This window comes from Sceloporus occidentalis, unplaced genomic scaffold (assembly GCF_023333645.1).
Source record: "Sceloporus occidentalis isolate IW3139 unplaced genomic scaffold, rSceOcc1.0.p SCAF_31, whole genome shotgun sequence".
Taxonomy (NCBI): domain Eukaryota; kingdom Metazoa; phylum Chordata; class Lepidosauria; order Squamata; family Phrynosomatidae; genus Sceloporus; species Sceloporus occidentalis.
Genome location: NW_028317011.1, coordinates 10,942,606 through 10,966,031, shown reverse-complemented (window position 1 = coordinate 10,966,031; position 23,426 = coordinate 10,942,606). Strand labels below are relative to the sequence as shown.

The following is a 23,426-nucleotide window of genomic DNA, read 5'->3' as shown; positions in this document are numbered from 1 at the left end:
CAATTCGTTCTCCTATGAATGCCAAACTATTGTCATGAGAACATAAAAAACTGTAAAATGAGTAAGTTAATTAAAGTCGCTGCATACTTGCTTTGTGGAAATCTCCATGGCTGATATAGTAGTTGGCTCCTAGAAAACAAAACAATACAGATTTAAGTACTTTTATCATCTGCCCTTAAAAATAGTGATGTGTTATACTTTGTAAAGCTACATTTAACTAACACTATATTTCACAATATGAATTTTTTAAATATTAAGGAAAAACTAGAGAAGGTTTGGACCATATTCATTAAAAAAAAATTTAGAGTTATAGCTGGAGGAAGTTTTACATTATTTTTTACATAATTTATTTTGCATTCTGTTTCCTTTCAAACATATGATGACATAACCTACCCAAATGCACATTGTTTGATGGAATAATGCTTGCTATTATGCCTTCTGCCAGCTCATTGACTGATTCCATCAAATGCTACGATGTACTCCAAAACTCCCAAAGTTGAACTTCCTTCATTATTATTGCTAATGTGTGTCAAATGTGGGGGCGTTACAAAATTGTGACTTAAAAAGGACATATGACATGATTTGTGGTTTTGTACCACTCATTCATTATAAATTAAGTGTAGCCAACAGGTAGCTGTTCAACTTTTACTAAATTGCAATACCAATAAACCTCAAAAAGCACAAAACTGTTTTCAGAGTGGTTGAATATCCTGATATACACTAAAATCACACTTCCTGAAAATATGACCATAAAGTTTGTGTCCAAATCTGACCTCAGGATCACTTTTAAGCAGCTAGAACTATCCATAACAATTATGTTAAAATATTTAGACCAGTATTTCGCAGCAGAATTATAACCCAGGCATTATATGACCGTGGAAATCCTACCCTGAACATATCTCTCAAAAATATGTTGCCTACAGCCATAGCTAGTGACTAGTTAAGTTTGTCTGAGAGACCACCAGTCATCGCTTAAATTTAAGAGTATCTTGTACATTTGAATAAAACATACATAGTAATTGATGAAATCAATAATGGTAATAGCCCTCTTTTAGGTTTTACTGCATATTGGTGTAAACAAAGCTGAATATAGATAGTCATGACAAAGAGTACAAGCCTCTTATTCTTCTTTTATAGTTTCTATGACAACTACAAAGTCAAACATCATGGCAAACCTAGCCAGGGGATTTTTTATAGTTAAGAATAATAATAAATGTACATATTTGTACAATACACAACATAAAAACTCCTATGGAAAAATGATTTACAAAGCAAAAAAACTGGCTTAATGTAGCATAGCACATTAACAAAAGGCAATGGCTGAATAAAGTCTCTAATAACTTCATGGCACATACAAATAAGAGTGAATACACGCTAATCCAAAATTACTGTGTAGATAGGTGTAGGTTCCTGTTGATTCAGTGTTCTGCAATCTCCTCGTTTGGGTCAGTTTAAGGCTAGGTGGTTTGGGCATGGTATATGGACAAATGGGTTGAGATGTTCATGATCTGATGCTATGTCCTTGTCATGATTTCACCCTGCTTGGTAGGGTCTTGTATGGAGAATATAGGTTGTGGTGCTATTTCCACTGTTAGCCTGTAGTGAGCACTCAACGTAGAGTTCTTGTTCCTCTCTGATGGTGTCAGCTGGACCTCGTTATCTAGTCCAGCCCTGCTCTTTAAATACCTGCTGCTTATTGAAACAGGGCTTTGAATTTGGGTTTCTATGTTGTGGTGACATGCTTGATCTTTCTCCTGCTGCTGCTCCTGACTAGTGTTTCCTGTTCGAAGCTTCCTGTCCAAAGGCTATCCTGCCAAGTGCTCTATCTGAGGGCATTCTGCCAAGTGCCCTACCCCAAAGCTATCCTGCCAAGTGCTCTATCTGAGAGCTCCCTCCCAGGCATCTTGTCTGAGGGCTATCCGACCAGTGTCCTGTCCAAATGCTATCCTACCAAGTGCCCTATCTGATGGCTTCCTGCTTAGATCCCTGTGCGAGGGCTATCCTGCCAGATGCTTTGTCCTGAGGACTATCAAGCTTCTGCCCTGTTCATGAGCTTCCAGTCGGTTCTGCCCTTATGGCTAAGTCACTGCCCTGTCTCAGTGCTCAGCCCTGCTGTCTGTGTACCCTAGCCTTGTCTGTCCTAACCCTGTGTTAATCAGTCCTGTTGGTGCTATCTAGTCTTGCCTGTACCAATCAGCCTTGCCTGTATCAATTAGCCCAGCCTATACCTAACAGTCCTGTTGGTACTCTCAAGTACAGGCTGTACTATTCAACCCTGTGTGTATCATCCAGAGCTGTTTGTACCTTTCAGTCATATGTCATACATCATGGGTTACAGACACAGTCCATCCTATCCCCTGCAGCGAGGTGTATCCTTGACCTTCACGCCCAGGTTTTGTAAGTCCTTTCCCTCCACCAAAGAATAATATTCCAAATACAGGGCTAGCTTGTTACGAACACAAACTTTTATTGTACTACTTTTTTGTTATGACCATCAATTTAAGACTTTTTTAGGAATCATGTTAGTTCTTGTTACAATGATATCACTTGTCATGATGCATTGAAAACTTGAGCACCTCTTCAAACCAAATTATGTCTTTTGTTGTGGTGTGAAAACGGCAGTTAATATATGTATAAATGTACAAAAGGTCAACAATGCATCTTGCCTCAAGTAATCCTAGTTTCACTCAACAGCCTTTCTTGGAATTTTACACATGGGGATCCATTTCTTGTTCTTTCTTTGCAAGTTTTTCCTTGGAAATCAAGGAATTATGGAGGACTATCAGCTATCAACCTAGGAGCCATACCCAGGCAAATGGCCTAGCAATGCATCAAACCAAATCCAATTTGTTATTAGGACTAACTTTCTTAGTGGTCATTATGTGTCCTTAAAATAACCAAAGAACATTTACTGTAAAAACTGCCTAAAGGCATTGTTACTCTACATACGTCATTGGCCACATGCACTTTAACATGGCCCAGGGGAAAATGACCCAAATGAATCCCTTACATGACTATTCCTTTCCAAATCACTACAAAAGTACTATAATGGTCATAAGGAATTGTACTAAAGATACATAAGTTTCCATAAAAATAAATAACATTTACACTTACCCTAAATACAGTCATTTCTTCAAGTAGAACCTCTTCCAAATCATGCCAAGTTTCCCTTGGCACAGAAACTACTTTCAAAACTGTCCCCATATCTTAAAAGAATGAAGAAAATATTTTTACTGAAAAAATGCATTAATTTAAAGGAATTTGGTTACAGCCTACAAATGATATACATTTTCATTTGATTTAAAAACCACTGGAAAACACAAATATATACATATATGAGAATGTAAGGCAAATATGTAAATTACAGATCTGTAAATCATGCTAAACATTTTCCAGAGTTGAGTTAATACTATAAATACTTATAGATCTTTTAACAAGGGATAAGACAGTAATAGTGCTAAGACACTCAAAAAGGCGCCCACTGGTTCATTAACTATTGCAGTCAATCTTTTGTCGATACCTACATACTTGACTGATTTAATGACTTTGTAAAATTCAATTTCTCACTATCCCAGCTGTTGTCAGCAATAAGCATGTGTGTGGGCAAGCATGCATGTCTAACCCGAGTGTTCTCCATTCTTTTAATGCCATCTACAAAATTATTAAATGGTACATAGCTTGGAAACAGTCTTTTTTCCCTTTCATTTAAAAAGAAAATAACAATCGTAAAAAGGTATGCTTGGTTTTAAAATATTTCAACACAATAAAGCTGTAGTATATGCTTGTAGGAAAATGTGTATAATGCAGCCAGCATTACAATAGTATGAAGATCACCAGTTTTGCTTTGAAATTTGCAATAAAATATAATGAACCAAAGCATACATTTAGAATGGGAGCCAAAAACCCTATGTGTGATAATTTTATGTGGGGTTTTTTTAATGATGGCTTTGAGGTACGGGGTTGTCAGAATGGGACATTCTGGTTTTCACATGCATTAGGAAACTACAAGTGTACTTTATGTTATGGCTTCAATAGTTTTTATTAGAATCTCTAGAAAAAAAAGGTGTGTGTTTTCAATAAAAATGGTTTAACTACAGTCTGGCAAGGATGAAAGAGGACTTATTTTTTGCAAAGATAACGACATTATACAGTAAAGCCATTAACATTTTCAGGCAGTTCAGTGATATACAAAACAATGTTGATGTGACTGTTCTGGTCCTCTTGACCAGAAGTTAGACATTGCTTTGTCTGAAGATTCTGAGCCAGAGCACAAGAACAACTTGGAAATGTTTTTTTTTTTTAAAAAGAAACCTTCCTATTTAACTTTTCTCTCTAGTCAACCATATGTTTTAATACGAAAAAAGATCAAAATGTTATTTGACCTTCAAAGTAAACATCTACATGTTATTCATATTTTGAGTAAATAATGCTATAATGTTTTGTTTTTTACAAGAGGAAGGAACTTGTTTTAAAGCCACTTAAGATTTAGACACTGTATATTGAACTATGTTGTGTTACAAATATAGAGCAGGATAGATAAGATCTGGGATGGTCTGTACGGGCATTTGTCAAGTAAAAATATGACTGCATTTACACTTCTGAATCCGTGCAGCTGCATCCTTGAGGCTGTTCAGTTAATATTGCCAAGCTGTATACCTGTAAAGAGCAAAGTTCATCAAGAATGAAATGTGTATAGCTGTCAGGTAACGGCTGACAAACTTTGGTGTCTGGGGCATTTTTCTCTCTTTTTTTTTCTTTCTTATAACCAGACTATTACTATGGATGGGCAGGGAAGTTTAAAGCAAAATTATGTTGGGCCCATGAGTAGGCAAAACAATTCAGTTAAGCTAATTAAGTCAACACTTAGAATACATGCAACCCTGCAATGAAATGGCCCAATCACCAACCAGAGTTCTGTCCTACTACATTTCCATTTCATTGCATTATTATGTTTGACAGGTTTTATAGTGGCACAATATTTTATTCATAATTAAGTCCTAAGATCAAAAGGCTACCAGTATGCCATCTAATAAAAGTATTCAATTTACTAACCCTAGCCAAGGAGACAAGACAGCTGGACATGACAGCAAATATTGTTTGACTGGCTGCGGTATATTTGTATCAACATACTATGCAGGGGAATTCATATGGTGATAAATTGTGAGGATCCTTCAAATGGTTCATGTTGTATTAAAAGTGGTGCACATATTTACAGGGCTGAAATAGTAGAAACTTGTTGAGAACTTTTTTCAAGATTCTTATAGCCAATATGAAAAACAAAGTTAGTTCATAACATGAACCAAAATTGGGAATCAACACAAATTTCAAAGTGTTAGACTGTAGATGGAAAAGTTGATAAGGGTAATCTGACAGCTAACCTCTGAGCACCTAACATACAACATAATCTTCATACCCTTTGCATCTGCAGAATCTTTTGAGGTCAAAGGTAACATAACTAAGTTAATTACTATGAAGACTCTGATCGAGCCTCAGGTACCAAAACTATACATTATCAGGGTTGCAGATCAAACTTTTACAGTAGAATTTCAAATAGTTTTAAACAAAATAAAACTTTTCAAGATCAATTGATTCCAGTCTAGAGTTTACTTAAAGGATATGAGGGCTGATAATTTACTTTAATGACAAGTTTGCTTCCCGTACTTGAGATATTTCCTTAGGATACGCATTCAAAGAATTGATCGACCAAGACGTTGATTCTGTATTCTTACTGTTTCAGGTCGTAGTGACAAAAAAGGCTTACATGTCATATACTCACTGTGTATTGAGCATTTTGCAAAGAGTTTTTTTTTTTTGTTGGGTCAAATGCTAATGAAGACAATTTAAATTATTAGCTTAAATGATTCTAGCATATTTAAAAATATCAAGAAAATGTTTGTCAAGGTCTAAATATATTTCATTAATTGACCCTCTGATTATTTTATTTTGACTGATAGGAGCATGTTTAAGTATTACAAGCTAAGGATGTGACAGTGATGGGGATTATCTAAGGAAGTAAGACAGCATTCTGGCAGCCAATTTCTGTCCCCTCTGAGTTGTGGACTTCACATTCAGAAAGAAGATATGATGACCAGCTGGAGTTTAACCAAAATAACATGTTTAAAATTGATGTTATAGGATCTTAGTGGATTAAGTATACTAGTAGTAGTAGTGTGTTTTGATGCATTGCACAGCACTTTCACAACTGTATAAATAAACATCATTGTGGAAACGGTTAGGGAATTGCTTTTTAAAGTCTCTGGTGACCTGCTCAGTTCTTGTTGTATTGTGTTTTCATTTTTCACTAACTTTTATTCACACTGATTTTTTAAACTGGGTGATTTTTATTTTTGTGTTGATATATTTTCATGTATTTTGATGTTTCCTCATCCTTTTAAATTTTACTAGTAGGATGATCGTGTGAGAAACGTAAAAAGTAAATAAATGGGAGAAAAAAAATCTACTCCATCTTAGATTTATGAACTAGTTTTAAGAAGTTAAGGAATTTAAAAATCTTCTCATTGTAAAAAGATACAAATTGTATAATTTGTACCGAACATTCATATTGAATACTAAAACCACTACATAATAAATTATATGGATTTCATTTTGCTTTGCTCAACAAAATATAAGCATGCAGCTGGGAATATACTACATTTTATGTAAAGTCCTTATAACCGATTTCATGCTGCCTTAGATACGGTTACTAATGTGGATAGAACACATTTAAATGAGTGAAAAAAGGGATACGACAAAATGGATAGCAAAGTTTTATATATTTGTAAGAATGGTTACAGTAATGTTTTAAGCTTTAGCTAGGAAAAAGTTTTGGTTAATTGCGCAAAAAAATATTGTGCAGGACTTTAGTGTATAGTCTAAATTATTATGGAGAATGAAAACATTTTAATACAATAAACCGTTGAATTCTTTTGGAGTAGCTAACTGTTCTTTTGAGGACATAACAGCAGATTTGACCATGTTTCAAAAACGTCCATTAGAATTATGGTTGCTAGTGATTTTGTTATTACAAATTAAAACTGTGATTTCCTCGAAGTTACATTTCAAACAGTGCATTTAACAAATATACTGTTTATTATAGAAATAAACCACAACAATTGCCTAAATCACCACTAATGTTAGGAACCTAAAGTATAATTCATGATTTCGGATCATATTCACTGCTACATCAATTCCATTATCATGCATATTTATTGTTGTTTGCAGATCTGCAATGTTTGCATCCATGCCTTTTTTCATAAAAGCTACATTAACTTTACCCTATTATGGACTGAAGAAACTTTACATGTTTAAAATTTACATATAACATATATAAAACATGTTATGCCTACTAATGGTTGTGTTTAGCTCTGTGTGCCAAGGACCACTATAGGCATGATCATACCCGGTGTTGAGCATAGATTTTACTAAATACATCTTTAATGACTCTCTCCTAATGCAGTAGCTTGCTAACACTATAACGTACCTCAAGCACACAGAATTATAACAAGCTGCTTAATTTATCTATTTGATAGCACTGGCCATGTATTGGGAGCAGTGGTTCTATACTGTCAGTAAAACATATGTTCCTGTGTTCAAATGTATGACTTCACATTTGTCTGGCCTCAGTATTGATGGTATTATTGACTTATGTTTTTAAGACAGATACAGTATCATGGTTAAGCTCGTGCTCATACGAGTAACAAAGAATGTACAGTATATAGCACCCAGATAATCAGATTAGCAGAAAAGGAACTAATTGTAAGAGCTCAACACTATAACACCCAGAGCAAAAAACATTTCACACTTTAATTCTCAATCCACAAATGCCCTTGCCTTGAACTAACTGTAAGACTTTCCCACACATGTAACATGTTAGTAACTGAAGATCCAGCTCAGTTTTCAGTTTTCCCCTGATTTATGTCAGGCATCAATTTGACCTGAGTCAGGAGATTTACAACACAGGAATCTGAAAACTGACCCTCACGTACCCAATTGCATTCTTTGATGGCGGCATTTAGCAATAATATCACACTCATGAATGAAACAGATCCTTCTAACACACGTCTCTTTACTGTGATCTCACCCCAGCGTTAATATTTAAGCAATGCCTTTTATTCACATTTTGTACTGGTTCCTGTTTACTCTGCTGCCTAAAATTGCAAATGTTCGTAGGTGGCTATAACATATACTCAGTAGAAAACAACTAGACAGTCAATGGTTGGAACTTGAGTATACCTGTTCCGATAAACATGACATCATACTGGCCGTCTTCCGCTTCTACTCGATCAACCACTATCTGAGAAAACTGATAATCCACTTCCGTTTTAATTATTATCGGTCTGTTATTGATAGGATAAACAGCATTGTACATGGCAGGGTGACTTCGTGCAAACATAATAACATCATCTGGAAGGTCCTTAGTTGAGTCAAAGCCTCCAAATGTCTTGCTTGGGCACTAAACATATAAAATAGACAAAATTAATGAAAAAGTAAACACTTGAGCTTCTTGAAATCAAAATAAGTTGTTATTTGCAACCAAAGGGGTTGGAAAATGTATTCCAAAATCAAAATCAAAAACATTTCTTAAAAAATGTATTATTACGGCAATGCATTTTGTTGAAGTTCAAAGTAATCTATACGAGCTTCCATTAATTAGCTTGACTCCATAGTTTATTAGTAAGAAATCTTAGCTGAAGCCAAACCCTAAGTGACTGATAAAGAGACATATGTTGCCATGATAAATCATGTACACATTTAAACAATTCCACCATTGTTTTATTTTATTGAATGCACAGCAAATGACAAAGGACTAAATACTAATGTGTCTGAAAGTGTATTTTATTTCAAGTTAAATATTACCAATGCATTCACATCATTCTGTTGAGAAGTACTCTATAATCTGTTAATTTAGTTAATATTATATACTTAAAGTATTTAAATGTGAATATTGTTATGCCCAACTCCTATGAGAGAGTTTAAAAAATAGAAGTGTTGGGTTCACATGAAATACAGGGAAAATCAATTCTTTCTTTTAACCTTGATCCACTTAATATTAATATTTAAATAGCAATGGGCTAAAAAATCAATACCATCACACATACTGGTTCTAATAAATATGTTTTGACAAAATGCACACAATTAGTATAATGAGTTCACTGTGATTGTGATTGTTTTTAAAAAGTTACATTTTATTAACAGATTAGAATACCAGTACCTGTGTTGATAGACTATACAATGATAATTTATAAAAATAAATCATGTGTCCTATGATTTTGTTTAATTACTCTTAATGAGAAAAAAACTTTTTCCCCGTTTTAGAAGAAACATATGGATACTTACAGTTCCTGGTCGAGGATATGGAACTCTTCCTTGATAGGGTACCCACTGATAATTTGGACCATCTCTGTGTGCATAAGGCCCAAGGAATACTCTTCGAACATCAGCCAAGCTGTACATGCACACAGCGGACCCCTTAAATATGTTACTGTAAAAAAAACATAATATATATACTTCATCATAATATTCATTAAGAATTCCGATGTTCATCATCTATTTTTCATAATGTGGATTACTCAAAGCATTTTTGACAAATGTACCTTGATGTTGTAAATACAGCATACACAACTGGGTTCTTGGGGTCTTTTGAGTTCATTAAATAGATGTCCTCTGTAATACAAACAAATTGTTGAAATCTAGGTATTTTAAATCATTTTACCAAATATTTGTTATATTTATGTTTCATTAAACCTGGTAGCGGCAAGCAGTGCATGTTCTCGCAGCCTTTATCATCACTGAACTGTTTAACAGAGCAGCTCAATAGGTTAACGTTTTACTTTCTAAACCCACCAGACCATTCATACCATTAAGAATACCATAATACCATACTTACGTAATTCATCAAAATGTGTGTCTATCCCATTAGGACCAGGCACAGAACAAACCAATCGAGCCTTAAGGAAGGTAGTCCATTTGTTAACTAGACTTCTGTGCCCACCAAAGTCGTTCTGCCAATAATTGCATAAACAGTAGTTAAAATAACAAGCAAAATAAATGATTATTTCACCATGTTTATAAATACAGCTACATATGCTTTATATATGACATTATCATTAACATCATTTTCTCCATAAAACAGAGCAAAATCCCATAATCATTAATATTCCCTTATTTTGAAGACTGGGTTAATGTCAATTTGACATGATTTATAGTTGTATTTTTAAATCCACCATGATATATTTGCAAAGTTAGATACTACACATTTCAAATGGCCAGATAGAGACATTTAATTTAAGAGGTCTGCTTAGAGGTGCGACTAGAACATAGGGCTTTATCCAGAGCATGTGACCCATTTCTAATGGATGAATGAATTTTATTTAAAGTAATTTATTTCATAAACCTATTTCCTGAGGTTTTTTTACACATTATTGTGACTTTTAAATCTCTACCTAATGTTCCGACCTTTGAGAAAAGAGGAAGGGCAGAGGGGTTTAGGTCATATTGTTTGGACTGTTCTGTATGTTTTCTGTGCTAATTTATCATATTGCAAAAAAAGTATTATGGAACTGTTCTATATTGCTGTACTTTTTTTTTTAAACTATTATCCCTAGGGTGAGCATTGCCATTCTACCCATAACTGCCTGATGAAAGCATTGAAAATGTTAATTTTTCATATGTGATTTGTCATTTTGTAACATTAGTGTGGTTCAAATGCTGAACTATTTACATTTGGTAAGTATTTATAATGTGTTGCTCAAATTACAGTGTATGGATTCATGGTTTCTGTCATCAGCATGCACACTACCAAAGGAGTTTTTGATCGATAACATATACAAATGTCATTGGGCATATCTGTATGTATTTATGTATCTTAAAATCCTTTTGAACAGCTGGCACCAGACCCCCTATTAAAGAATTAGGGCATCTTTTTTATGTGGAAAAAAAACCATTGACAACAATATGTTGCCAAATATAATCAAAAATAAAGATCTGTGTTTTTGGCTTGTCGGTATCTGGTTTTAGAAAACATATTTTTTTTAAATTGCCGCATATGCATAGCATGAGGACATTCATCTTGTGACCTCTGCAGAATAGGAAAAAGCACTGCAGGCGATTTGAAACAGTATTCTGATAAGAGCCAGATGACGATGGGAGGAACAGCGTAAGAGGGCTGACATCGACTTGATTAACCAGCTGCTGATTAAAGCAGTTAACCAGTTTTGGTTTGCTTTTACCTTACAAATGAAAATTAAGTAGCTATATGTACATGGCCTTGGCTAATTCGAATCAAATCAAATCTTTAAGTATAGACCGTATGTAGAATGGGTTGATCATCTGCACATTCTATTTTGTTTGGAGCTGGTCTGAGGGTATTCATGGGAGTGTGTGTATGAGATGGGTGGAAAAAGTATGTTTTGCATGATTATCAGTGTGGATTTTATTCCACACAATTATTGCATTTTTCTGCTAATCACAAAGTCGGTATACATATTTAGTGCAGTGTATGGGAAAATCTTAACAGGGAAAAGAAAGTGAAGGATGTGATCTTTTTCATTGTTTGTCCCAGATTTGACAAAATGTTATGAAGTTACAAAGACAGCCTTAGACATTAATAAGTTGGAATTTAATAACTAATGTAACTAAACCGTAAATATCAGACAGTGAGGAATAGGTAACAGCTTGTTATCACTGCAGTATTTAAACATCTCAGTTTTACCTTACACAGTTGTCCTATTCGAGCAATTGTTGCTTTGCCCGTATGTTCACCATCTATTGCATTTTCTCGAAAGAAAAAATATACTTTATCATCTTCTGGATTGTCACTTTCTGGAACTAGGTATGCCCCAACGAACCTAGGATCTGTAAAAAGTAAAAAGTATTTGTTAAAAAGTAAAAAAAAAATGGTGTTGCATGTGACATGTCTCCGGAATGTATCAATTATGCAAATAGTTTAGCCTCGTCACCATAGTAGAGTCCAAACAAATGTAATCTCAGGGAGGCTGGCTACTGAACAACCTAGGTTGGCTCAAGGTAAATGTCCATCATTCAAGCACTCTTTTGAGAAATACTTGGGTGCGGCCCCACTATTCACCATGCTGTTGACCTCTCCAAAATATTTCTTGTGCTCTTGAAATGCCACTTCAGACATTGATTGATTATCACCTAGATCTCATGATGTGGACAATTTATCTTCCATAAACAATACCCACCAATTTGTAATCAGTCATTCCCTAAAACAAGTAAGACTTTTATTGTCTTGTGAAATAAAAGCTAAAGAACCAAATCGGACAATCTGACATTGTCTTGACTTTTCCTATTATGGATTTTATGACTCTGCTTGCATTGTTAAGTATTTCAGACAGGATATCTGCTATTTAAAGCATCTTGGTTGTAATGTAGGCTTAGAAAATCAATCTGTTCTGTTAATCCTTCACTCATTGGTGTTTTATAATTCCCTAAAAACCCATAAAAATGACTGCTTGTGCCAAAATGGCCACAGATTCATATTTCCAATGAAATCTACCACTTGGTTCATAGTGTGTCTTAATGTAAACTTGGAATATGTTCAGAATTATTTCACTTAGGGCACCTGATAATATAACGTGCTTGCTGAGTTATTCCTCCATTTCAATAATAATAACAAATGGCAGATCATGATCTGGAACAGCTGTTTTATTAGTAACATTATAATGAGAATTCCTCATTTTGTAAGAACTAATAAAAAAGACTTTCAAAATATCTTAAGTTGGACACTTACGAAAAGGTGAGACTAACTGTAAAAAATGTACATACATTTTATTAATATTCACTAACATAATTAAATTGGATATTAGAAACTTAGATTTAGAGCTGTCCATGTTTTTAAATTGTATTGTTTGTTGTATGTGTGTATGTGTATTTGTTGTAACTAAGTGTATCTGTGCTGGTCAAAGATGAAATACTAAGCAACTGCAGATACGCTTTATTAAAACATAAATATACCTTGCTATGATGCTTAAAGATACATTAACATAAGTAAAATAAGTAAATAAGATAAAAAGAAGATAAAAGTAAAATATTCAATTGTCCTAATAAAATCATATGGTGGAAAAAATATATCTAGGGGTAATAGTACCCTGAAAGTGCATTATGTTATTTAGCATCTTATGCTCAATATTGTGTTTTTTGCATTTGAGTTTCTTATTTGTTGATAATGTCTGTTTTCTCTTTTAAATAAATGTGTCTAAAAAAACAAATGTGTAACCTGAGGCTGTTACATGTATACATTTAGGGATTTTGGGTAGCTTGTGGTTTAATCCAGCGTTTTCAACCTACAGCGAGTAAGTGTAATCCAGATGTTTACACTCTTGCTTAATGTGACATAAGGGGAACTTGACAGAGGCCCACTAAAAGATAAATGTAAGTCTGGGCTCTGCTTTTTCTCCCCCATAAAGGTGAATTGCTTTGTATTTTAGGGCTGCACTGTCCTTTGTGTGTGGCATCAGTGAGCTAAAAGATCAGCACTAGGGGAAGACCGTCAGTGGCATAACACAATGTTACGTGGCCCCACTGTAATATCGAGGCTGCTTGACCAGTATGTAACCAGCTACAAGGAAAGGCTCCAGACAAGGTAAGGGATTCACAAGGGTTGAAGTGTGAGGTGTGTGAGAGAGAGTTGTGATACAGTGAGGAGTGAGATGTGATTTGGAGAGATGTGATGATAGAGTGTGTATGTGTGTGTACATTAGTGTGTGTGTATGTCTGCTTATGTTTGAGTGTGCGTTAGTGTATGTGTGTAGGAGTTAGTGTTCACATGTATGTTAGAGTGAGTGTGTATTTGTGAGTGTATCTTAGTGTGAGAATGAGTCTCTGTGTGTGCTATTGCATATTTTGGTTGCAGGAGGGGCACCCGGATTTGCTTGCCCCCCTAGGGCAGAATGTGCCAGCCTTTCCCTGATCAGAACCATGACTAAAACATGCTCCAATCTTAGCTCTGCCTGTCCGATTCACTGAATTTAATAATAGATTTTAAATATTAACAAAACAATATATTTTGAGAAATTTTAAAATTCGATTATCGATCTTTGGAGAAATTTTAAAATTCGATTATCGATCTTTGGACTTTCTACATACGGACTGACTGATCATCATTTTCACTACTGTGAAGGACATCCTCACACTGCTTGTGTGCATAACATATTCGTTATGCCCATCCGCTTGTAAGTTTTTTACCTATATATATATATATATATATATATATATATATATATATATATATTTATATATTAAAGAAATTTCAACTTTTATTGCACTATTTCGTTTTCTGATTTTCATCACAGAAATTCCAAGACAGCAAAGTTTCTGGATGACTGATGAGCGATTACTTTCAAGCACACTTGTGAGGGCAATTAATATCACACTTTATTTTTGTGTTGAGATTTATTACACTATATTTGTTTAATTTTTTTCCCCACATATCTATGCGCCCCGGTTTTTCGACATACTGTTTCTAACAACACTTGTGAGGAGTGTTAATTTCGGGAGCAGCAAGATCTGTAGGGTAACTATATACATTTTTTCATTCACCCATTTGTGGAGGTGTCCCCATTTCTTTCTATATTGTCAAAACAATATATTTAGCAGATTTACTTAAAAAAATATCATGAAAAAAGTCATGAACAAACTAAAGGGACATTCCAGTGTCCCATGCAGCCACACCAACAAACCATTCATATTAAAATACCATGTATGTACTATATATATTCATTCTTAAATTGAACAAAAAATAAAAAGCACATTTAAGGTATAGCTACAGTGCATTGCCCCTCCGTTGTAATGCTTTCTGCACCAGTTTTGGCGGCAACCAATCTTTGGCTGTATAGCACTCCCATTGTTAGACCCCTGGACCTCCTGCCCAAGTTGGCTAGTGGTCAAGTATGCTGTGGCAAGCAGGAGATGTAAGAGGGGGATGAGTCTGATGAATCCCTCCAAGCAGTTGCAAGGGGGGGGATTATCAATTAAAGGGAGCAGTGCCTAATAAACTAAAAATAATTTATAATTGTTTCTTGCAAACATAACTAAAATACTAAGGCTTGTGACAGGTTCCTTTTGGGAAATTGGTTGTTTTTTTATTATTTTTATATTGCGGTGTTCTTTCCAAACATATATTTTTCTGCTTGCATACATTGAAATAGTATATATTTCTAAGATCAGGTTGTTTATTGGCTAAATGTCTCTACTTTTGTGGACAGTTAATGGATTAAAAACTAATTTCCATATCACGTAGAACTTCATTCCTTATGCATTAAATGCACCCCCTGTAGTATGAATGAAGTGGGAAGGAGCGATTCAGTGGACCATAGGGCTCCTCTGTCTCTCTGTTACTATAGTTATTTCACACTTAACCTTCACAGTGCCTTCTCCATAGCGAAATCATTTTGCTCAATTCGTCTTCATCAGATTGGAAAACAGCACTCAAATACTGCAATAGGCTTTTGTATACCACACACTAATCCAATTGTTTTTCCTTTCTACAAACTTTAGGTCAACAATCAAGCTGCCGCCAGAAACTAATTAATTTGCAAATGGGTATTATTTTCAGGGAAGGAGATCTTTACAAAGCTGTGTCAGTTAAGCCAGTCACACCACAGTGACATGCATTGTCGCGACATCTTCTTCCTGGTAAATATCCACTGTGCACATGAACTCAAATTACCCAGTCAAAAGTAAATCTCTATTGAGCACCAGCTGAACATTCAATGAGGTGGCCTGGACAGAGAATATTTTAACACTAATGGTGAGAATCATGGTTCAAATTTTACACTTAATTTGCCTTATTTAATGCTGACTATATAGCCAAAAAGTTGAGGGTAATAGACGAAGTTTGGTTCAAGACGGGTTAAACCAAAGATTGGTTGTCAATAGAGGACTAATATTTTGCATTTTAGGCTCCCTTATTTTTTTAATGAAGGGCGGTAAGGATGTTAAAAAATGTTTGGTGGTCCTTGAGGAATGTCAGTATTGTCTATTGTTTGCTCTTCAGAGGTAGACAGGAATTGTGTATATATATATATACGGAAACCTCATAGCTGGTTGTGGTGGTTTTCACCCTGAATGTGAGGGCTATGGATATATACGTACAAACTGCAGGGGCCAGACAATTTCATAAATTTCAACCTTTCAAAGGGCCAAAGAGAGACACTTTTTATGGAGGATGTTGTTAACGGTGGAGATAGGGGTGTGGGGCTTTATGGAGGCCTTTTTAATGTGATTTAGTTATCTATTGATAGCTATGTATGTATCCAAAGGTACTTAGAGTAAGAAGGACTGTAGAACACTGTGTTAAACTCACACTTATCAACAGTCTGAGCTTCTAGAAAAGAGAGACATCAGGAGTTTGGGTGCCTAAAAGAGACAGTTTTTCCAAAACAAGACACATAGGAGGTGTGTGGTTTTACTGACGTCTCTACCATGTTCTAATCTATACTGCTTTCGTAGGATGACTCGGTCATCACATTAAATAGTCACGAATATCAGGTTGTATTTACAAAGACAAATTCTGGGTATAGGCTGATAGATAGAGTAATAACAAACATTCCACTGATTTCTATAGTAATTTCAAATTTTACTATAGATGAGTAGGTACATATTAATATAGACTAGTCATGTAGTGCCATGAACATCTCATTGTGATTTATCTGTAGAATATGTTTGTTGTTCTTTTCATTGATATTTACCAATGCAAAATAGTTTAACTTACCCAACCTTTTGGTTTCTTCACTATACACACTTGTTTACTTGCGTATCTCTTAGAAAAATGAACTTTTTTATAAGCTCATAAAAATGCATATCTAAGAAGATGAAAGTTCAGCAATTTGTTTTCAAGTTCCTTATTTACCAAAATGGAAAATAAGTTCACCTTTCCTTGACCTATGACCTGCAGAAAATAAATATAAAGCCCAGTGTTGTCTATAAAGAATACATCATACACATCACGATGATGGTGGTAGAATACTGTCTTGTGACGTTAAGAGTCTGCAACCCTTAAGCCTCATAATCATACCAAGTCTTGTCATGTCATAACTAAAATTATCAAACCTGCCAACTATCCCATTTTTAGAGAGACAGTCTTAACTTTCATGCACTCTCTCATTGTCCCGCTGAGCTGCCCCACCGTCTGTCCTTTGCATACAGTGACGATCATGTGCCAATTGAGGAGATCCTTTGACCTTGTAAAAATCTATAGAAATGTGTGCAATATTATCGGAGGTGATACTTTGTTTCCTTAAATATCACCAAATATCTCAAATGAATCTTGTTTGCTTAATTTGTAGATACAGAAGTTAAAGTATGTTTGGTATAAAGTATATTGAAGAAGTGCATCAATTATCCCTAGTGTTTCCAAGATACATCAAATAAAGTACATAGCATACACATATACACAGGTAAGCAAGGCATTTTACTGATGTTGCTAAAACCTGTACATTAATTTCCAGATACAACTGTAACATCCGTAATGTAACAATAGCAAAAAACTCATGGCTTAAAGCAGCCAATCACTGTCAAGAAAGTGCTTACATTTTTACACACGTGGGGACATATGGCATGGATCCTTGCATGCATTGGAAAACACCATTAATGTGCACGTGATGGCTGGGGTATCCCTTAAAGCTTCATGGAACAAGAAATGTAAACAGAATCCAGAAACCGGATTATTTCTTGAATGTTAGTTACTGGTTCTATTTTTATAACAGTCTTGTTAATACTAAAGACATTTACTGATTGACTCCCCGGCCCAGCAAATCATAAAACCAGAAGTCATTTAAATTTGTTAAATTCATCCTTTTCTCCAGTATTGAGTCATAATTTTGTTTGAAGCAGAGCTGGACATATTTTGGCTCTCTCTAGCGTACAAAACCTTAATAAAACAAAACAAAACATTCCACTCAATGTTTAAGACAATAAAACAGAAAGGAAAATACAATGAAAAATCATTGCCAAATCCTGACTGCTTTTGGATAGTAAGTAAAATATGCCGCTACATGCAAATGTTCCAGAAGCAGTTGAAACAACTTAATTTAATCCCAAGTGGTCAGTTACTAAAACTACAATATGCGCATTTAGTTTAGCTTTTTTACTCATATTTCAATGAAAAATTTCTGCTTTAATGTATATATCAAAATAATAATAAAAAAGTATTTTTTAAAAAAAAATTGATGTGTAGCACAAATATCTTTCCGTCTACCACATCCAAAAATAAATAAATAGGATAAGCTGCATGATTAGTACAGAATTCTTGACAAAACATGTGTTTTACTATTCTCAATGGCTTTATTTCAGAACCAAAAATGTAAGTGTTTCCATATCGACATAATTTTATATTAGGTGCTCTGCTTACCATTTAACCATCTGGAGTCATGCTGCTCTGTCCTAATTGGATGATGATTTCCAAGCGTGCGGAAAATGGCAAAATCTCTTCCCATAAAATCTGCTGCAGTTCCAGAATACAGCTCCCCATCTGTGAAATGGGAAAAAAGAACATATCAGTATTTTCACATATATATATATATATATATATAATTTGTTTTTGTTTTCACCAGCTCCATTGTACATATAACCAGATTTTGCAGCCTTATGTAATGGCTTAGTTATGTTGTCTTATAAAACGGGTCTGCTTGTGTTTTGAATTCAAATTAAGTGTTTTCTATAACCTTTTTCCGCAGTGGATTTTTTTTTCGTTTTGTTCCAGAAAATCTACAGCAAATGGGCTGAGACACTGAGCTAGAAGACCACCCCAATAAAACATTAGTACTTACCAAGAAAATCCTGTACTTGTGGATATTTTTCTCTTATATTAGGTATATCCCAGATATCTAATAATTTTAAGCATTTATTATACCGGGTATACAGAGCCTAACATTGTTATTTATGTTCATCTTTGTACAACTTGGTATCTAATTCTTTTTGTTAAAACTAAATGCACCTAAATTAAGAATGGGCATGATTGATGAGCGCTACAAAATATATATAATTATATAATATTTATATATAATAATAATAATATAAAAGCTGTCTGTTTTATCAGGAATATACAATTGTGTCTAAAAGATCTGTTAACTCTTTGGATACCATGTGCCAGTACATATTTTCTACCTTTGTGTTTGGGCTAATTTTCATAGTTTTCCTCTGGTTACATTTAGTGGAAGAAAACACAGTTTATACTTCACCTGGGAGTATATGCAGAATACCTAGGCATAGAATGGGGTTAAATTATTATTTATTTAATTATTTAGTATATACCATATTATGAATGTGGACCTGCTTTTGTGGACTACAACTCCCATGACTTCATAACCATTGTAAAAGAGAATCAAGGTGGCTGTAGACCATGAATATTATCAGCTATTTAATTTAATCAACCATTAAATAATAAAAAAAAAAACATGTATTTACAGTAAGACATAACAATATAGAATCAGAAAGCTTATCTAGTCTGCTCATAACTGTGTTTTTTGGGGGGTTAATAGGTAGGGGAGCACATGCAATATCACAATAGCTTATTTTATGCTTAAAGAATGCACATTAAAGTACTCATAAACTACTCATAAAATATGCATTCTTTTTAGTGAACTGTCCCCTTAAAATGATTTATTTTACAGCATAACTGAGTCATTTAGTCCATAAGTCACCTTGATCTGTACCTAACAAAGCATCATCAAATCTGCCCTGTTGGATTTGGGACCCCCTAACATGACTTGCAACTGTAAAACTCAAAGCAGGCATTTCAATTATAATTTCTATGATTGAAATAATTGCAATGTTATGTGTTAAGCATGGCCATTCCAATTCTAAACTTTGGTAGAAAAAGTTTGGTAGAGTTGCTTTAAAAAAAAAGAAAATTTTAAAGGGAAGAAAAGGTAGAAAATTATAGGGACGTAATTAATCACAGAAAAGATATGCACGTGACAGCATGGAGAGACCTGGAATTATATAGATTCACTTCAGACATTAAAAGTACTATAAATGACCCAGCTTACTCAGCATGAGGCATATGAATACATTAAACGGTGCTACTTATTAACAATTTGTGTGGGTTTTAACTTGATGTACAGAAATACCATTAATTATAGCCTTTCCCATGTGATTGCAAAGAAGAAAAAAACCTAAAATAAAACTTTAGTATTAAAGTGACTTTGCTGTGTTTCACAACCTTTATATAACCTTTTTGTGTTGTTATCACTTACACAACAGAGCCGGAGAAATCAATGGTACTTAATATAAAGGAACAAAGCACCTTGCATTCCAGTGCTGAACAGACGAGGTCAATCAAAAATGTTCAGCAACATTAGTTATCGAATATATACTCAAACCTTCGGCTCTATGTAAAGTGACTTTAAAAAACCGGCTGCAATATAAATGTTATCTCATAATTACATTTCATTATTAGCCCAGAATTCAAGGTATAATTCAGAGCAAAAATCAATTGTCGGTACTCGGTATGAGACTGTTCTGTCTGCCTATAATTTGATCCAGCAGCAGAACAGAGTAAATGGAGCGCTTGGCTTAGATCCTGCATTATGCTGCAGTGCGAGTCTGATAATGTATAATATATCAGCATAGTTAAGTTTGATCATTGCACAGATGCGGTATGACTGAAAACGTCGAAAGAGCATGTTTTCCAACACACTGTTGTGCACTCTACGATCATGTTACAGAAAAGAAAGCATACTGGGGAAAAGAGTTATATAAGTGACCAATCAATTGAAGATGGTTATCAAGGTGTGGAAATTGATTTCTGCTGTTAGAAGATACCTTTAGAAACACAACTCTTAAATCCTCTTGTTTTTGCAACCCTTCTGAATAGGTTAAGAGGTTGATGTGTTATACGCACTGCAATGTAAGTCCATAATCTGAACGATACATATGTATTTTAAAATAAACATATACTAAGTCTGTATTTGATCTTCTATTTTATTTTGAAAGACAACAGTCTACAACCCAACTAAAATGTCTTAACCAAAAAAAAAATATATATATATTAAAGGCCATGTTTTCTTCCGGCTATTATAGTTCAGTTTTCACAATAGCAATGTAATAAAAGTATATATAAAAAATGCAAACATTGGGTTAATGTTTCAACACAATAGCAATAAAATATTTGTAATAAAACCATATCTAAAAAAACATATATTGGGATCAGAAGATATTTTCCTTATTCCAAGTTTATCATGAATTAATATTTTTTTAGCAAATTCCACAGCACTAGATATAGTGTTTAAATCACATTATGTAACAATCTAGACAGAGACAACCCATTATAAGGGTCCTGCAAACAAGCATGGAGTCTACGTTTATATAGATACATGAATAAAACTACATTTGCATATCATCATTTCATACTTGACACACATCCAAATTGTTTCTCTAAGAAAACATTTGGAAGTATGGGTGACTCGACATTTCGTTGAAGAAATATTCATCTGCGGTTATTAACTGGAAAATATAGAGACAAAAAAAATGAATTCCGATCACCATTTCATGCAGGACACTCAGCATTTGGCCTCAAGGATAGAGTCTGTGGAACGACTAAATTACAAAAACAAATGCAGCAAGAGAACAGATGTATTCTCGCTTAAACATTTAAAAGATAGCGTTGTCGAGGACAAATAACGGTTACCGTATCTGCTGGAGTAGTAAATAAGTCAGTAAAACAATGTTACATAAAGCAGTCAGGTAGTTTTACCAGAATGCGTATTTGTAACTGTAAATTGTATCCTTTGCAAGGTAATACTATAATTTAACTGCTAAAACCAATTTGCCTGGTTTTTATGTTAATCTACATCTTGCTATATTCATCCATCTTTCCTTCTTAAAACTCCAGCAGTGATGGCAACTTAAAAAACACAGCTGTATGATACATGCATCTGGTTGTGGTTATTTAGATGTGATGTGGACACTAAAAATGTTAGTTAAGAAACTGCTACTGCAATGTCTCTAGGTAGGAAAAGGGAAAACAAGAGGCACTAAAATTATTATATATATATATATATATATATATATATATATATATATATATATATATATATCTTAATCATGGTTATATCATGTATTATCATGGTTGATAAGGGAAGACCGAGCCAACCACTGCTTGATAGGACACTTCTATTTTAAGTTCACAACTTTCTGATCACTCAGTAGCAATTTGGCGGCCCCCATCTTAAGTACAATTATAGGTAAATGAAGGAACATTATAGTGTACATTCTATGCCTGTTCCATGGTTGCCCATCAATTTACTTCTATGGGGGCACCACTCGTGCCCAGTAGGATGTCCACCGATGCATTAGAGAAATCAGTGCTCACAAAAATCAATAATTAAGGAGGAGGTATTGCTTGCTTCATACTACATTGCTTTCTTCTGTTTCCTCTAAATAATCAATAATGTGTTAGACAACCATCAAAATATAGGTCTAGTATATTATGTTTAGTATACAACCTCACAGTTGTTAACAAAGGGTACTAGACAACTTAACGACTCAAATATTGCAAAAGGGAGTAAAACAGAATAAAGTATATCTTGTCATATTTTTTAAATAATAAAAGCAAAAATAAAATGGTTTCAATGTCTCATGATTTATTAAAACTGAAATTATTTATTATTTACACATGAACTTTAAATGTTCAGTTATTTGTTTTTAACCTGTTTATTTCACCCCTTTACCATTTTTTAGCATATATGATATATTTATTTTTACAGTTTATTATTCGATTTTTTTTCCGCATTAACAACACTTGTGCACATATTAAAATAATCCCGTAGATTCTACACATCATTCACTTTTACCATACAAGCTATTATAGTTTACTCACCAATCAAAAGAGAGGCTGTTAACAGTTTGGGATCATAAGGACTCTTCCCTCTGCCATTCTCAAAAACGGTGTCCTCTAGTTTAAATATGTTATCCTGCTGGTCAAAAAAAACAAAAGAGGGGTCAGTGATTATATTGTGTAAAAGTAATTATTTTTTTCAAGAACACAGTTCATTTAAAAATATTGTATTATGTATAAAAAATACAGTGTAATAGATCTGTATACAGTATTCTGGAAGATCAGCATTTACACATATTCTAAAACATCTACCTTGCAGCTTGTGGCCTGGATGGCCATTAATAAGTTTTTTTTTTCTATAATTTCGAGGAAGGTTGAGTTTTCCTTTTTACTAACAGCCATCAGCATTATAAATCAGAAGATACATGTATGACAAGCCGAGGCATAACAATCATGCCACCACTTGTTTCACTTGTCCGCCCCTTTAAAGCCGATAGCTAGTGGCACGAAGAGTGTAGAGATCATTCAAAAAAACGTTTTAATGGCGATCAACCTACGTAAAAAAATGCCATTGTTTTACATTTCGGGTTTTTTTCACAGATTAAGGCAATTTGTTACATCAAAAGCG

At 34.2% G+C, this 23,426-nt stretch overlaps 1 protein-coding gene across 1 annotated transcript in view; it reads right to left on the bottom strand.

Moving 5' to 3' along the window:
- Positions 1-23,426, bottom strand: part of LOC149298832 (semaphorin-3A-like) — a 114,563-nt gene that overhangs the window by 15,086 nt on the left and 76,051 nt on the right. The window contains exons 5-13 of the mRNA XM_089487254.1: positions 22,841-22,934; positions 18,371-18,490; positions 11,711-11,853; positions 9,887-10,001; positions 9,594-9,663; positions 9,337-9,481; positions 8,233-8,452; positions 3,115-3,206; positions 88-129 (exon numbers count right to left, since the gene is read on the bottom strand). Of these exons, the coding sequence (XP_089343380.1) occupies positions 88-129; positions 3,115-3,206; positions 8,233-8,452; positions 9,337-9,481; positions 9,594-9,663; positions 9,887-10,001; positions 11,711-11,853; positions 18,371-18,490; positions 22,841-22,934 (1,041 nt within the window). The remainder of the gene's footprint in view (positions 1-87; positions 130-3,114; positions 3,207-8,232; positions 8,453-9,336; positions 9,482-9,593; positions 9,664-9,886; positions 10,002-11,710; positions 11,854-18,370; positions 18,491-22,840; positions 22,935-23,426) is intronic.